Source organism: Corvus cornix, chromosome 7 (genome assembly GCF_000738735.6).
Source record: "Corvus cornix cornix isolate S_Up_H32 chromosome 7, ASM73873v5, whole genome shotgun sequence".
Lineage (NCBI taxonomy): Eukaryota > Metazoa > Chordata > Aves > Passeriformes > Corvidae > Corvus > Corvus cornix.
The window spans coordinates 28,941,524-28,959,706 of record NC_046337.1 but is presented as its reverse complement, the minus strand read 5'-3'; the positions used below and the strand labels follow the sequence as shown (position 1 = coordinate 28,959,706).

The 18,183-nt window shown below is 41.3% G+C and overlaps 1 protein-coding gene across 2 annotated transcripts; it reads right to left on the bottom strand.

Moving 5' to 3' along the window:
- Window positions 1–1,109: 1,109 nt before the first annotated feature.
- GTF3C3 (general transcription factor IIIC subunit 3) lies at window positions 1,110–17,800 on the bottom strand. 2 transcript variants are annotated; one of them, XM_039555470.1, is made up of 19 exons: window positions 17,624–17,799; window positions 16,486–16,588; window positions 15,242–15,438; window positions 14,740–14,863; window positions 14,045–14,236; window positions 13,609–13,774; window positions 12,913–13,060; window positions 11,812–11,884; window positions 10,683–10,769; window positions 9,562–9,665; window positions 8,791–8,962; window positions 8,143–8,345; window positions 7,467–7,568; window positions 6,448–6,583; window positions 5,563–5,800; window positions 5,010–5,200; window positions 4,251–4,375; window positions 2,841–2,993; window positions 1,110–1,866 (listed from the first exon to the last, which is right to left on the bottom strand). In XM_039555470.1, exons 1-19 carry the CDS (start codon window positions 17,720–17,722, stop codon window positions 1,744–1,746), a joined length of 2,736 nt encoding a protein of 911 aa, XP_039411404.1. In that variant the 5' UTR covers window positions 17,723–17,799; the 3' UTR covers window positions 1,110–1,743. The 2 variants fall into 2 exon arrangements, with proteins under 2 accessions (XP_039411404.1, XP_039411405.1); XM_039555471.1 differs by lacking the exons at window positions 1,110–1,866; window positions 2,841–2,993; window positions 4,251–4,375; window positions 5,010–5,200; window positions 6,448–6,583 and having other exon boundaries at window positions 5,674–5,800; window positions 17,624–17,800.
- Between the last annotated feature and the right edge of the window lie 383 nt (window positions 17,801–18,183).

Below are 18,183 nucleotides of genomic sequence, written 5' to 3'. Positions count from 1 at the left end.
GTGGGAATTGCTGAGACCACCTGCAGATAAAAGGTGCTCACAGGGCACCCATCTATAGGGAACCTAGGAATTCTTGTTTAAACCCTAACATCTGATTTGAATTAACTCAGACCTCTTACATTGTCTTTTTGACTCAGGCTCTTTGCATTATGAGGCTGATATTAAAACTACTATTTATAACAAAACAATTCTTTATTTATAATCACTGTAAACCGTCTGCTGTTGATATGTTACGTGTTTGCTTTCATCCCTTCTCTTTCACCAGCTTTAGACTAAGGCCTGGCAGGTGCTATCAAAACAAATACTGGTTTGCAGAGGGTTCAGGTGAATTACTGAAGACAGAGTCATGTGCCTGTGGCTGGGTGCTGACGTGACAGGGGCAGGGAGGAACTGGCAGGACTGGCTGCTTATAATGGGAGATGATATCTGGGTCATGAGAGAACATAAGCCAGGGGCTATTTTAGAAGCATAGAAGGAATTCATTAGGTGTGTGATGTTACACCACACATCACCTTACCTTCGTAAGAATTAGTGGAATTAATTCAACCTATCCTACTGTGGAACAACAGACTGTGGAAAGGGTAGTTAGAGCAGGAGACTTACATCATAACATGCTGAAGATGATTACAACATGGACAGTTTTCAAGACCAAAGATCAGCTCATCTTCATCATGGCCTACTCTTTCACGTAGTGTCAGTACAACCTGGCTCCAGGACAGGTGGTGTTGCACCTGTTCACCACCTCCTCTGTGATCCATGGCACTACTGTTTCTGTGGGACTGATACATGTTATTTGTGATACTTGTTTAGTATAGTAGGGAGAAAAGTCTTGCGTGCCTCTAGAGCCTAGGGGTAACCCAAGGACACTCTGGGATTGTCTCATTCTGCTCCTCCAGAAATTTATATGGTAGGACTCCAGACTAATTCAAGAGCCTCTCTCCCTTGAGGCAAATGGCTGTTCTGAGGGCAACGGGGTTGGCTGAGCACACCAGCAAAACTAAACAAACCTGAGCTTCATTAAATTGTGCTGCTGAAAATTAGGTGTATGCCATATGGCTTTAGGTTTGTCCTATTCAGTAGGATATATGTTAGCTGAGGATAAGTAAACATCATTAACTTCAGAATTTTTATTAACAAGTTCAGAAAAATAACAAAAGTCACATTGATTTCAGTAGAACAAAGATCAATCCCCTTCAAATACAAAAACTGCTAGGAATATGAACTCCTAGACAATTCTGAGTATTTTAAAGATCCTGAAATACTCAATTCTTCATCCTCTAGGATGGTTCTATATTATTGTAACTTAATGCTGCACATTAAAAAACCCTCATCACCAGTGCATGTGGCTTCTTCAGCAACCTCACTGGTAATGAGCTGAAATACTGCACATTGTACATTTCCCTCCCACCCCCAAAAAGCCCTCAGCAAATCACTCTGGGCCTCAGTTTTCACTGTCTGACTCTATATACAAGACTGAATATCAGTTTAGAGAGCAGTGCACCAAAGGAGAAGATCTAAAAGCAGCCACTCGTGAGCATGTCAGGGGTGTGCTCAGAATGCCCAGTTCCCATCCACATGTGGTACAGTGCAAATGGCAGAACCAGAAGTCCACAAAGCCACAATACAGCACCAGCCGCATCTCTGACTGTCTGCAGAAAAAGTTGTACTTAAAACCAGCTTCCCCAGCACTGCATAATGCAAAGGTCAATCCAAAGGGTATCAACTCCACCTGCACAAACCTCATCACACAACTGCATAGGTATACAACATCTTCTGAGCCATTCTGGTGTTCCCACTGCTCTGGTAAATGAGCGACAAGTTAAAGGCAGTATCTCTTCTCAGGTCTGTCTGATCGGTTTCTATTCCCTGTAAAAATAATTATTAATAAAAGTTATCAATATGCAAAAACAGTATAAAACTGAAACATGAGTAGCCATTACAGTGCAATCAAATTACATATTCATGGCTAATAAAGGCTTTCAGCTGTATGGAAACAGAACAAGTATTACTTGTGCTCTCCCTCTTTAAGGAGTTTCACATCATGTTGTTAATCACCTAAGTTATAAAATTATACACTCAGAACATTAGCTGTTAGTTAAATAGCCAGCTCATAAACCCAGGAAACTACTACCTTAATTTGTCTTTGCATGCAAAGTATTTGTTTCTCCAACCAGAATGTGAATACTGCCTGCATCTTTTACATGGTCACAAAACTGCTGCTCGAACTCCCAGGGCTGACTAACACAGCTCTTACTTTAAAACCCTGCCCGTTTTCTAAACACACTTGCAATGTTTCTACCTACCCGTGCCACAGCTAGGCAAAAACTTTCTCTCAGACCAGACTTCTAAATGTATGACATGTCAATTAGGATTCAATACAGATCAATTAGAATTAAACCATGGCTCAGATGCAATTAGGCATTCCTAATACTGGTCCATCTTGCTCCAGCATGCTGTTTTATAGCATGGGTGAGTATATAACTTCCAGTTATATAAATTATAATTTATTATATAAATTATAACTTCCAGTTATAATTTATTGCATGTAATATATAGAAAAGTCAGCTACTTAATCAGGTAAAGCTGTTTAGCAATCCTTTTTGCTGCTGCTTCAGCCTGTGAGTAAATCCTTCAAGATTCATAAAACTTTGAACTTAACACATGCTTAAATATATTATCAGGTGACAATGAGATCTGGGCTTCCAACAACAAGGAATGAAAGTAGAAATTGAAGGAGATGCAACTACACAGATTTTAAGTGTAAAATCTTACTATGACTACAAAATTCTTCACATTTACCTGACTTTATTCTCTGTCCATAACTTACAAAGTTACAGTACCTCTAAGGTGAGGGGAGGAAGTTCAAGTACTCTTTGGTAATAGTGGATGGCCAGGTGCAGCAATCCCAGCTGGTGCAGGCCACGGCCGAGGTTGTAGAAAGACTCCTGACAGGGTCCGCGCAGGTCCAAGTAGCGGTGAAGGAAGGAGAATCCCTGTAAGAGAAATCGAGCACACAATTTTTTCCTCCCCTCCCGTGCATTTTGTTTTGTTACCACTTTGGAGTGTGATGATTCTGTTGTAAATAGAGGACCTTCTTTCTAGGGACCATGTTGGTAATCAGAGAAGGTACCTCCTTCAATAGAAGGAATTAGTTCAGACACAAGCAGGTAATGATCATAATTTAGGTCATCAGTAGGTCACTGTGGTTGAATTACTAATTAACTACCATAGCAGCAAGAAATGATGTAAAATCGCTGAGTATAGTAAGCAGGAAATGAGGAGAGCAGAGAACTGTATTGCCAGGGGGTAACATAAATAGGACATTGTTCAAGTATGCTGTAAAAGGAGAACAGGGCAGGCCCTTTAAGAAAGGCAGGCTGGTTACAGAAAAAAGGTGGATAAAAATACTAAAATTAGGCCAAAGTTTGCAAGTTCAAAATGTCTTGAAGTTGGACATGGTCATAACTGGTTTTGTATTAGAGTAGTTGGGGACCTGTAGCTTTTGTCAAGATCAGTGCAAGCTTCAGTCTTTCAGCAATTTCAGAAGACACGAGAGCCCAGGATTCTCACCATATTGTGCTGACTCTGAGCTCAGCAGCTACAGGAATTAAAAGGTATTTCAAGTTAATGAAAATACTTGGTGGAAAGTAGAGGAAATTACTTTCAAGATTCTGTTTGGGAATACTCAGTCCGTGGTTTGTAACTGGATCTTGCAGATGAAAAGAAAAATGGAAATAAGGAAGCTGAAAATTTGAGGATAGCCTAAATTGGAGCTTACAAGATCTTTACAAAGAGAGCTGTAAGAGGCACCTAAAAGTGGAAAAGGAAGACAAGGGAAAAAAACCCACTTTCTAAGCCTGTAAAATTTACTTCAACAATGCAGTGTATGAGGCATATCTACGAAGGGCATGTGGCATAGATTCCACTCTACAGCAAGGCAGGCCAAGAAAAATTTCAAAGAAAATCCAGATTACAGCCACCAAGAAATCAGTAACATTTTCACAAACACCTGGCAGCTGTTAACATCAATGTGAGTAACAAGCTACCTTTACCCATAAGGAGAGGAGGTTCAGATGGTGTAACTATAGTTCAAAAGCACATTCATCTGTGCTCATGTTTTGCCACTTCCCTCTTTTGAAATGCCATCTTAATTATGAAAAATTATTTGAACAGAGTGTGTTGTAGCCATAACCATCTGCAAGATACAAAGCCAGGAAACACTGTGGGTAACAATAATCACACTGCCTCACCTGTACTAGAAGAGCATGCCTTTTCAGCACATATTTCTGAGAGGCCATGTGGATGAAAGTCAGGCCAATACAAAGACTGTACAAAGGCTCATCTGGGTTTGCACGGAACGCTTGCACATACTGACCTAAAACCAAATAAATGAATCAAGATGTTGGTTGTGAAAAGCATTCCGTAAGAATTTAAGGGCAAGAGAGAAATCTTTGAATTAGAAGTGTGAACTAAGAAAAGAAACAGTTTAATATACCTACATCAAAATACACAGGAAAAAACAGGGAATAAAATTGTGTATTTTCAGCACCCACTGGATTCTGAAGGAAGAATGCAGATTGTGATGCAAAAATGGAAGCAGAAAACAATCAGACACAGGAGGCACACAAGGTCCTTGCTGGGATTTAAATGTGACATTTGGAGGGCTTGACTGAAAGCCATAGGTTTACTTCAAAGGCTTGCTTAAAACATGCAACCAGCTGTATTTGCTGTTTAAATTGGGCTGGTTCTGTCCTTATTATCATCATTAGCCTCCAATTATCTTTGCAACTTAGTTGTATTTGCAATGTGCGCTAAACTTGAAACATGCCAGCTTAATTTTTATTAGCAAAATTCTTCAGCAATGCTCTGATTTGTGTACAGAATAATTAAAGCACCAGACTAGCATTGTGAACCTATAATTTTCTGATGAAAAAAAAAACCCCGATCTTTCTCTTTTTATAAACTTTCACTTGTTCTATTTGTTGATATTAGAACATGAAAGATATTACCAAGAGCATGCTTGAAACTGCCAGACACAAAGGCATTGTGCCCATTGAGGACACACAGCACGTGATTGTCAGGATTTTTCAGCATCAGGCGGAGACAAAAGCGATGGTGACGGACATCCTGAGACTGCATAGTGACTTGATTGAAGATGTTCCACAGCTGGGGCTTATTGACATTTTCCATTACCATGATTCTACAGAATGAGAAGTATGCCAGAAATTAGTAAATGCTATGTAGTCAATACTGTAATTTTCAATAAAATCTCAGCAGTTCAGGGAAGATTACGAAGAACAGACACTCAAAGAGAAAGTCAGTGACTGAGGCAAAGATGAGAGTGAAAACCAGAACCAATAGTTCTGGCCAAACCAATCAACCAGCCTATTCCATTGTGCATTTCTGGAACGTGAGGCTATCAGAAAGCTCCTTCAGTTTCTCTCTTTTAGCCAAGGCTGAAAAGCATCAGCCTGCCCCCTTCAGCAGTATCATCGGAAGTATGACTACAGCCTCAGTGGAGGCAATTACAGCACAGGCTGCTCTGCCTTCTCAGTAGCACACCTGATATAGTTGTAAGCTTTTCTGAAGTTCTTGTCCAGAATTGCAGCAGAGAGCCCAAAGTACTCCAGCTCCTTGCGCTTTTGTCTATCCTCGTAGAATGAGTAATATTCCAGTGAGGAATCCACAAGTAGCTCTGCCTCCTTGTACCGGGAGAGGTCACACAAGGCATAAATAGCCTTCAGGAGGAGGTTCCACCAGTCATCTTTTGTCAGAACGCTTGTGAGAACAGCAAAAATTGCTAAACATATTGGAGCCAGAAAGTTGAGAAAAATTAGAAGAAATATAAATTTTTACAAAATAGATGCATACATCAAACTGGTATTTTCAAAGACGTTGTAGCACTAAGAGCTAATATGAAGTATTTACTTTTTCTCAGTTTAAGGGCAGTTTGTAGAACTCCAGCAAAAACCACAATGTGGGAACAAAGGGCAAACAACACACCCAGTTCAAGCTGTAAACATACTACATGAATGCAATGAAGTTACTCTCCCTAATTTATCAAGCAGCGCTTAAGAACATGTAGTCTGGCTCAAGTAAGCCTGGGCCAGCTAAAAAAAAATCACACCACCTTTAAAATATATTTGTATTACGTTCTAGATTTGAGTGTATGGTATTTGCCCTCAGGAGAATGTTGGCCCACAAAATCTCTACAGGCCCTTCTCAATATGAATTATTCTGTTATCTTACTATTTTTCTCTGAATGGGGACTGTTCCCTTAAGACATATTATCTTCAGTTTTGCTGCCTTCTTTGCCCTAGAAATAAAGCAATGTTAACATGAACTGCATGGATTTAGCATGCAAAATAGTAACATTTCTATCATTTTTCAGAACTATGGAGTTCACCTTGTTGCTTTGTTTTTAATAAACAATCTGTGATTTGTTACCTTTCGCATCGCAATTTGCTGTCTCTTGGTCATCATTGTCAGAAATTTTATCCCTCGACACCTTAATAAGATAGAGGTGTCTCTCTCCAGATTTGGAACTAGATATCAAACACACTTGAGCTCTGCTCATTGCTACCTAGAAACAAATTTAAGGGCAGCATTTCAGATTACAATATAACATCCTACGACAAAGGCAGCTTTATGGCCAATCCATCTTGCTCATGTTGCATCCCAAAACAGTCTGTGACACCACAATACAGCAAGATCACGAGAGAGAACATTCCCAACATCATCTCTGCCTTGTCTCTTGCTGCAGTGTGAACTGGGCTATGCAAAAGCAAGATACAAACCCTTTAAGCTACTTAAAAAGATTTCTCCTGGGATTGGAACATCCCTAGGCATATTGAAATCAAGACTCTTTGCACAGAGGTATAAGAAGAACAATGCTTTTCTCTATCAGTTTCAGACATATGTGAATAGTCAGCTATTCAACCAGTATAATACAATAGTCAAGGTGCTGAGCAGGTGGATAAAATGGAGGTCTAAACAGTCCCTTCACTCACTCCCTATTTAAAAATAAACAAAAAACAATTAACACAAAACCACCACCACTGTATTAACTGGCTAAACAAATTCTTGTTTTGTCATTTATCACAAGAAAATAAGACAAAAAAGAAATTAAAAAGAAAATTCTTGAAATAGAAGCCAGTATTAACACCTCAAAAAAGCTCTGTGCTGAGAGCTAAAAAGGCAAGAAGCAGCTTTAGAATTCAGTGGGCTCTAAGTACACTGAGAACAGGGAGTTGAAGTCACTCTATCAATTATACATACAAATAGTCCTCTGTTCTAAACACTACAGGCAGGAACACCAGTACTGCAGTCTAGCTGCAAGATTACTAGCTAACAGGATTATGAAACCATTTACATATGAAAGCCCACTAGCTTTCCTCCTGTTGTTTGTCTTGACCCAAGTCACAGCTGTCCAATTGCTTACAGTGCAGCTGGAAAGATTGGCTTACCTTCAGCAGCATTGCCAGCATTGTGAGCAACGTGTCAATGTAACCATACATTTTGCCTTGGGAATACAACAGTGTGGAGCGATGGAGAAGTAGCTTTAATTCCTGGACAACAGTGAACATTATTATTCAACCTCTTGCACAGAGAGTGAGTTTACAAAACAAACAATTTTGACTTAGTACTAATAGGACTGTAAAAGCTTCCAGAAAGCTGTAAGAATCTGTAGCAGCAGGTAAGCTTTCCCTAACTGCTCTCAGGAGTTACTGTTCCAAATTCTCCAATTTCAGAGAAATTTGGCATGACTCTTACCTATGGTGAAGGTGCTTCTAGAGAGGGGATTCAGAACCTCTGCTTACAAAGAGGCCAAACCATGTAGCTCACATGTACCAACTGCTGATCAACTTGATGTAGAGTGAGTGGTGTCACAACTGACTCTCGGTGGCCAAAAGCTTGTGCGTTGCACAGAAGTTATCAGGTGGGACAGGGGAAAATGCTGAGGGACTGGTCATGGAGAGTGTCAGGAGCACGTGTCCCTGATGCTGTAATGAATCAGTCACTCTGCAAGCTCACCATGGGGAAATAAGTCTGAATCCCTGGTCCTATGCAGACATCTTGGACTACTAGCACAGTTTGGCAGGATAATATATCCTAAACAGAAGCACAGAACACTTTGCCCACCTGCTGTGCAGCATTAGCATCCTGAGCCAGTGTATCTGGGTCATACATTGGTTCCAGAGCCTCCAGAGCTTTCTCAGGTCGGCCCAGCTGCTGCTGAAGTGTTGAAAGTGAGATTCTTGCATCAAGATGCAAAGGAGCAAGATCAACAACCTTGGCATAGCTCTCTGCAGCACGTTCCATGTGTCCCAAAGCCTTCAAGCACTCTAGAAATACCATAAACAACACAACACACTTAAGTGGCAGAAAAAGAAGATTTCAAAGTTTGCAAGTAAGTTAACATACCTTTTTAGTAAAACCATCCAAAACATGTATTTTTAACTGAAAATATTCAGATATATGCACTATGTAGCCACAGTTTCACTTCAAACATCAGTTGATACACAATGACATGCAGAATAGACGCTGCTTCACTTACATGAACACGAACTACTTTCAGCTGACGTAAATTTCAGTGTATATGAAGACCAAAAAAATGCTATGCTTGACAGAATTGTCATGATAAACCTCAATTATAGCTCTGCAAATACCAGTTATCATTCAACAGTCAATCTAAAATTCCTGTGATCTTGGATAAAGGTCACTGGATATGCTCAGCATCGTATTATCATCTCTCAGTCCCCCATGTTCAGCAGTCCTGCCTCTTCTCACCCGCGTGCCGAAGCCACACAACAGCCAGGTTGTATCGTTCTGAACAGACAAGGGAACTCAGGAGAGGCAGTGCTGAGTTGTATTCTCCAACATCCAAAAATGCCTCTGCGACATCCAAATACAAGTCACCCATTTCTTCTGGATTTTGTTCCACCAGAGTAGTCAAAAGAGGCTTAAAAAAACCATACAAACACTTAAAGCACAAATAATCATTGAGAACATTTCTTTAAAGCATGGTTATTGGAAGCTTACATTTTTATGCAATGATTTTTATTCTATTTGCATTCTGAACAATACTTCCTTTATTTAAATGTTAGTTTAGAAGTGAAAAATAAAAGATCTGAAATTCAGAATTCCTGAAAAAGCCACATTTTTCTATTCTAGATGTTTCACACATCCAGTGGGTTAAAGTGTTCATCAGTGAGGAGTGTCCTTTAAGAAAGAACAGTCTTCACATTTACTATGGCTTTAAAACAAAGTGAAAACACGTTCCTTAGTGTTCAACAACTTTGCAACGTGGTCCTGGGCTTGTCACAGCACACAGGCCATGACTTACTGTGCTTTAGTAGTATTTCCACTGGAGGCATAATTTCTAAGGACAAAGATATTTCCTCTGCTATTACAGGCCTGTGAGATTTCTCTCTTGGTGGGAGAGAGAAGCAAAAAATCTCCGCAGCTCCCTCAACCACCTCAGTCTATGAAAACAGGAAGAATTACTTGCTTTTGTAATTTCTTAGAACATTCCCCCCTTCTGAGCTGGTTTCCACTTACACTGAGTGGCTCCAGGATGTTCAAGTGAATCAAGCACACCATCAGCTTGACTGTGATGTCTATGGGAACACCCTCAGGTATGCAGCAGCTGACCTTCTCCACAGCTGTAACAAGATAAAGAATTTCATTCTGAACTCAGAGGCTTTAACAAGCACTTCAGAAGTACCACATCCCCTCCAGGCCATGTTCAGTTCCACTGAAGAAAATACTCTTATCAACTCTAGCAAGTGTTTGTCTCCCCTTCTTTTTCTCCTCCTCTATCTTTTCCAAGAGTTGGAGCAACGTCTTCCTGCTGACTCTGAGACTAATAATTCCATGTGAGGTACCAAGTGCTGTCAGTCTGCATCGGCTTCAACAGCAGAATTCCACAGGATGTGCTTAGACCCTTTGCCTACTTAAGAGGTACTTGCTTAATAAAGCTTTCCTTTAACAATTTATGCACCTGTACCCTCTTCTCCTTGTTTTTTGTTGAAGGAAATGCCCTGTATTAAGGTTCTTGTTCTTGCTAAGCGAAGTCCTGTGTACCAGGCACTGCCTGAACACATTGTTAAACACATCACCTATAGAACTTCACACAACAGGTAGGCTGAATGCAATCTGATCAGAATGCAAACATGAGGCACAGTAGTTATCCATGACAATACCAGCAAATGAAAGGTCACACAATAGAATTCCATTATCATAGGCCCTTCACACAGAGCCATGACATCTCCTTAATTCCTGTTTAAGATCTCCTTCACTTCAGTGCTTACACCAGACATTCAGAGTGATTGCTAGAACCTGAGAAAACTGTGATTTCCAAACTAAGGTCTCCCTTTTACCTCCTACATCCCATTACTGCAAATCACACCATGCAGACTAATTCATCATTCTCTGAACACTGTAATACCCAGCACAAGGGTAACTATTCACCTACTGATATATTTTTACAAAATGAAAAGTGTCTGGCTGGGTTAGAAGGAAATCCTGAGTAAGGGAAAAATGAAAATACAGAAGAATCCTTTTCTGGATGAAGCCCTGTTTCTGTGCTGCTACAAATCTCCCAGCTGTTATATGATTGCAAGCTGGCTCCTAAGCATACGTTCACAGACTTGTATGAAATTAAAAATTAAATTACTTACCTGGAGCACTGGATTCAGCAACTGGATGACTTTGGTCGTCAGTCACTGCCTCCTGGCTTTCCTGAGTTTCTACCGCTGCACCTGTATCTTTTTTTAAAGATTATCAGATTAACCAGTAGCACCAGCTAAGCCAACAGTTACTTGCTTTTGAATCCATAATTGATTGGCAGCTTACTCTGAAAAGTGGACTGGGTTTTTCTTGGTTTGGTTTGGGGGTCTTTTGTGTTGTTATGCTTATTTTTTTTTTTTAAGGACAGCAGAGCAGGAAGCAATTATAAAAGTTACAAAAGGTACAAAGCAACAGAGGGTGGAAAACCAAGCTCTATTTTAGAAGCCTTCTCTTAACCACCTGCACACAGGAGGTAACTTGGAAACCCTGTGTTCTAATTCCTAGACTCATTATAGATTAATTTCTTATAAATTACCTGCTGAAAGTCTCCATCAGGACAGTTGTTCATAAATCAACTGTATTTTTACCTGTTCAATCAAAGCAGAAAGCCAACAGAAATATCTTATACCTATATTGGGTTTGAGTCAGATTGCTGAAACAATCACTTTAATCACAGAACAGACTGTCTGCTTACAGAGTTGGTGTGCTGTGTCCATTCTACAGCCTAAATAAGTATTTTCAGATGAAATTACTTTCATAAAGTAGGTTTCTCAAAGACAATCTATTTCATTAAATTACGAGCTAGTATGCCTAGATTTCAGTTAGATGATTAGTAACAGATGCAGGATATATAAAGAACATTAGTCTTAGGTCAAAGGTTGCTATTCTTGAGTACAGTTGCCACTAAACTCATCTTTTTAACTTTTTTTTAGAAGCTATTTAGCTGGTAGAAATAGCTGGTCTGATGTAAACACTCAGAGGAATGTTTAGAACTTTAAAAGGCCTCCAGTTGCCTAGAAAGCCGTCCTTGTCTTCAATGAGTCAGCAGGGCTACGTGGACACCAGAGTAACTTCTTACAGCAAACTGAGGTTACGCCATGTAACTCACTAAGAGTACCACAAGTTTCAATAGAGAAAAGCCTGTCAACAAGGCAGCAAAATATACCCAGGAGCTGAAAAGGTAAAGGAAATATATCACATGAACAGCAGGGCCACAGTAACAACTTGACAGCTACTTACCCTTTTTCTCCTCAGTTGCACTTTTTTCTGGTACTTTTTTTTCAAGTACAATTCCTGTAAAATCTGTAATAACCTAAAACAGAAAAGTAACTTGGATCATTTCAAAGATTTAAAGCACAAATGGAGCAACCAGCCCACACGACAGTTTCAGACATCACAGAAGTTATCAGAAGAGAAGCTGCATTCATCTACCCAACTAGAACCTTCAAAAAGAAACAGGAAAACAGTTCTGTGACTACAGTTCTACTCCATTAATAAATGCGGTAGCTAAATACTGTCTACATAAAATTGACTGAATGATGTTTAAGGAGGAAAGAAGTACAAAAAAAGGGTCAGAGGAATTATTTGCAAGCTCATGACATTGTGCTCTGACAGAGAGAGAACTGAATAAAATCTAAAGGAGGAAAAAAAACCCCAAAGTAATTTAATATCAGCAAATAAAAATGTTTACAAGAAGAAGTCCCAACTTACAGGGTCCTTTCAATCTATCTTGGAAAGTATGACAATGGCCAAATACCAACATCTTCCCTCTCAAAGCCACATCAAAGCCAGTTGGAAATATGCCTCAAAAGTGAGAATTAACAAATTTGGAGCAGATAAGCAATCTTCTCCAATTCCTGATGCCTTAGAGTCAAGATGTATTGTCTTTCTGGAATGTATCCTTAGTGCTTAATGCACAAATTATTAGTTGTAACACAAGTCTGCCAGATAAAGCACAACAGTCTGAATTTGCACCTTCAAAGCATTCAGTGTCATGATTTTAACCTTCCACTTAGAGAATGACCTTTGCTGGTATTACTCACAAAACCAGCCTGAAGGTCTCTGGCTACTAAGATTCCGTCCACTATAGAGAAGGAGCGGAAGGATCCTAAAATTTTAAACCTCAAACAACATACAAGTCTATTGCCTCTCAATTTATTAAATCCATCCATTAATTTAGATGCTAATTACTACAGAACTAGTAGCAAGCAGTCTGTGTCTGATGAGCTCTATCTTTATAGAAGCAGGACCCTATTTCAGCACTGCAGGAACATAAACTATCTGTTCTGGCAGGCAAAGAGGTGCCGAAAATGACCCCCAAAGGCACTCAGCTGTCCGTACCGCCAGAGCTTTGTCGTACTGCTTGGAGGAGATGTACAGTTCAGCTGCAATGTTAACATCCTCCATGGACACAAGGCTCTGGTGTTTGGTAAAGGCCTCTTCTACTATCTCAATAGCAGAGGTCACATCATTGGCTTCATAGTAACTCCTATAAAACACAGATAAGAGATACCAGGTGTTTGACATAACTGACAATATGTATTTTGAACAGAAGCAAAAGGATTCTCATATTTCTCTTATTTTTGCTTATTAGCAAAGATTTTCATTAGCAAGTGGATGTTATAAAAGACAGTGAGAAAGGCGGGGGTTTCCTTTCCTTACAGTTGCTGACAATTTTTATGTATTTCAAATAATTAACAATTCTTTTCCTCCCCTATTTGTTAGGACATTATTGGAGTTCTTGTCACAGTCTCCCCCACTGGAGCCAGGCATCAATCATGTACCACATTAACCTCGTTTCAGAAACCTTCACTAATAATATTGTTATAATACATATCCTTGCATTTTTTGGTACATTTCACAAACTCGAAGACCAAAAGACCTTAAACTGTTTTGAAACAGGCCAATAACAGCTTTCCACAAGAAATGATACAAAGTAGTTAACAAGGTAGTAAAGTCTACTGTGGGAGAGCTACACACTTGAAGCACCAGCCTCCTCTGGCAAAGCAAATCCCAGTGTTTGCAAACCCAACTCACTTGGCCATGTCTCGGGCCAGCTGCATGAAGCGTTCCCCGTCAGAGGGAGCCAGGAGGTTCAGGATGCGCCGGTAGCCATCCATGGCCATCTTGTGCTCCCCCAGCTGCTCGTACAGGCTGGATCTCTCCCACAGGTAGCGCACATTGGTCGGGTCATATTTCAGAGCTACAGAACAAGCAGCAGCATATGAGAAGCTTAGGAAAAGGCCATAGTGCATTTCACATTCATTTCCTTGATTCATATTAATGGACATGCACAAGGTTTTTGCAAGGACATCCTATATTACAGATTCATTAATCTTTTATCAAAGTCCAGACAGAGGTATCAGAATCTTAGCACCCTGAAGCAAACTAAACTAGAAAGGAGAAGAAAACAAAATTATTGCCATTAGCACCTAGCATTAATTTTAAATTATTAAAATGTTTGCTACACTACCTTTTGTGTAGCAGAAAACAGCCTGTTTAATATTGTCCTGCTCCAGTGACATTTCTGCCAGTCTAACCCACTCCTCAGTATTGCTAGGATTTAAGTGAGCTGCAATCAGTCCAAACTGTAGTGACTTCTCCATATCACCCTGGTCTTCATAGATCATGGCAAGAGTGGAAAATGGCTCGTGAGCAAGAGGAGCTGTGAAAAGACAAAAAGAATGACTAAGATTTATTGTTTAAAATCCACACTGGAAATATATAACTTTCTCAAAGAACAGGTATCAGAATTATATAAAACACCCGCATGTGCTGTTTAAATTCAGGAAAAACTTGCAGACAAGTTTCTGATTCACTTCTATAAATTATTTAACAGCCTGACTGAATCTAACAACAACCACTTATAATATTATTCTACACTGTAAGTCATGCTGATGCTTATACTCTGCATCTACAAAGACAATAAAAGCAAACTCTGTAAAGCTAAGCCAAGGCCCAGGCCTCTGCAGAACTGGGGTGCTAGTTCCTTTTTATAAGCAAATAAATAAAGGAAATGCACCACTTATTCTTAATTCTGCTCCTTATACCCTGACTTTGCTTGTACTGTTTATTTTCATCTTCAGTGAAGCCACACTGAATCCTCCTCCTGCACATAGAAATTTCACCCCATCCTTAAAGCCCAAAAGTTTGCCCGTTCTCCCATACCTTGCCGAATGATTTCCATGCACATCAGAATGGCCTCCTCACGCTCTCCTCGAGCGAACCTGATGTTGGCCTCTCCCATCAGACCCCTCAAGGCACGAGGAAGTTTGCTGCGAGGTCTTTTCTCCTAAATGGAAAAGGGATGCTATTTCTGCCCAAGGTTAAGTTGTGCCCAAATTCAGGAGACATCCTGTTGTGCTTAACACCACCTAACACCAAGCTGTTTAAGTACTAGTGATATTAAATGACTGACCAAAAGACTTGCTAATGTTCGTAGTTTTCTGACACTGGAAAAACTGGTTTCATTATTTCTGAAAGCTTTCAAACAGTAAATTACAGCGATTTTATGAAAACCAAGGACAGCATAACAAACACCAGCATAAGCAGGATTATCCTACATGGAACAATTTTCAGGTAGATTTCTCAGCAAGTAGCTAAAAGTCACACAAAGTGGCATTTATGGACAGGAGACACAGGGAAGTTACATGAAAGTTTAAATACTTGCTTTCATCATTTTCTTGGTCTCTCGATTAAGAACCATCTCCAAAACGAAAACATCTCCAGCTGTAGGCTGCTCAGTAGTTTCTTCTTCCTCTTCTTCTTCTTCTTCCTCCTCCTCATCATCCTCCTCCTCTTCATTTTCCCCAAGCATGGATGCAAAGACCCGATGAACAGATTTACTGACCCCATCTGCTGTTTCTCCTGGTTGAGAAAGAAGCAAAATAGGTTTACGATATAATGAAGAGGACATGCTGCTTATCTGGATAAGTGCAGAGAAAACAGCAGCCCACTTGAAGCAGCTATTCTGTAAGAATGCTGCCTGCAGAAATGCAGAAAAACTATTAGCCGCCTCTTTGGTTTTAAAGCTCTGCATTACTCATCACCAGTGCTTGGTATAGCCCAGCCTGTAAGATCTTTTGATATCAGAAATGAAAGCATGGAGGAACACACAGAATGAAGCAACAGTTTAATCAACATTTTTCTCAATCCAGAAGATTAAGCTATTTTCAAGCACTGAGCTGGCTGGCTGCTTCTTTTCAGCTGAAGAGGCTGTAAGTGAGCAGAGAATTCTACTACACAACAATCCAGCAACCAATTTTTAGAAGTAATTTAAAACGAGATCTTGCAACCATTCCATCCATGACAAGTGTAAATGCAAAACCCAGATTATTTCTCTGGAGAAAGAACAGAATTCTTTAAAATAAATAAGAAAATTATGCTAAGTACTTGGAATAAATATGCTTAATGCATATATATTTTTTAAATCTCATATTTTTTATTTACAACTTCTCATTATGAAGTTAACCCAAGGTTATAACTGTCCACAGATCTATATGCAAAACTCCAAATATACAGGGCTCAAAGGTTTGAGCTGGGGGATTGGGCACCTAAAGATTTGATAAAAAAGTAACGACAGTATCAAGTTGGGACTGAAAAACAAATCTATCATGTACTGCCTGCACAGGAGAGGGACTTGGGGACTACACCTGGGTTTATGTTGTTTTTTTCAACTTGGGTATGTTTGGTTATTCTTATTCTGACTTGGATATTAAGCATCTAAACACAAGGCTTTTCTTCCCCTGCCCCTATTAAAAAAACCTTATTCATTAATTTAATATCCCTTTTATTTCAGTCCCTTCAGAGATCAGAAGGGGAAAAATGGAGCCAGGTTTTTATGAAGTCAGTTCTCAAAGAGCAAATGCTTCCAATGCCTTTTCAAATACGAACGATTATGTTACAAACATCTACCGTCAGTTTCATCCCGACTTTGGGATTTCCCAGATGCTTTTCTGGATGAAGATGGAGCCTCTACATCTTCCTCGTTTTCCTCAGCAGATGCATTTTCTCCCTCCTACACACACCAACAATATCAGTTAGTAGCTTTATAGTACAACTCATTTTTATTTCCCCATATATTTACAGTGACCATTTGGACCATGGCTTTCCAGCCTTTGTACCTCCAGTGAAACAGGTGGGATAAGCATGGTATTTTGAAGCAAATAAAACTTGCTTTCAAGATATTTATATTCTTATCAATGTGGGGTGACTCAGATGGTGAATGTTCACATTAGTTTTAACTGAAGAGACCAGTCCTTTGCTTATTTGGCATTATAGAGAGGTAAGATGACATGGTTTACTGTATTAGGGAAAAAAAAAAAAAAGTTATGTGTGACAAATCCTTCCAGAAGCCTGACTTTTTAAACACAAAACAAAATATCAAAATTGCACTCATTAATCCGGTAAGAATGCTGGCCTAGGATAATACTTATCCCTCCATGACAGCTGAGTTCTGCTGAATTTGCTCTCTGAAGACCAAGAAATGCGGAAACTCAGTAGCATTTTGACACAAAGGTAGCAAAATTAAAGTAAACTGCAACACTCCGACAAATCATACAGATTTTCTCTTAATAACACCGCCTGCATACTGCCGGACACAAAGCTATATCTCCCTATATTTACTGCTGCCACAAAGTCAAAGGAGGAGCCGCACTGGCTCTTCCCCTTAGACTTCACACAGATGCTGGCGGGGGAGCTGTAGCAGATAATCCGGAGGAGTTCATACCCAAACCCGCTCCTTGCTCCGACCCAAGCACCGATTACCCGCGGGGCGGGCGGCGCTGCCCTAGCGCTGCCGGGGCCGGCGCCTCCGCCCACAGCGGCGGGACCGCAGCGCCGCGTCCCGGGCTCTCCACACACACCGCCTGCGCTGCCGCCATCTCACCGGCGCCTTCCTCGTGATCTGCACACAGAACTTCGCAGCTACGTGGCCTCAGAAGCAGAGAGCGTCAGCCCCCCCCCCGCACACAGAGCGGCGGTCCGTGCCCTGCCAGGTGCTGTCATGAGGGTGGCGGCCGGGCCGTGGGGCGGCCAAGCGGGGCAGACTCACCTTTTCGCGGCTTTTGCGCTCCTCGCGACGCTGCTCGAACTCCTCGAAGGAGATCTTCCCCTCCAGGTACTCGATCAGCTCCGGGCTGAAGCCCGACATGACCCCGGCACGGCTCGGCCCGGGGGAACCCTCTGCGGGAGGCACCGGGTCCGTCCCGCTATGGCGCCCGCCGCAGCCCGCGCCCGCACGCGCGAGTTCCGGGCGGCGGGTGCCGCGCTCGCCGCCTGTGCGGGGCCGCGCCCTGAGGGCGGGGGGCGGAGGAAAGGGCCGGCAGCGAGCGGCGCAGAGCGGCTGCTATTGCCTCGGAAACTCCACCGCAGAGGGGCTGTGTACCTGCACCCACAGACGGGGCAGTTCTGACCGGGGCAGAGCGGCTGCTATTGCCTCGGAAACTCCACCGCAGAGGGGCTGTGTACCTGCACCCACAGACGGGGCAGTTCTGACCGGGGCAGAGCGGCTGCTATTGCCTCGGAAACTCCACCGCAGAGGGGCTGTGTACCTGCACCCACAGACGGGGCAGTGTCAGAAATGGGCGTGCGGGGCCGCGGTGGGGCACAAGC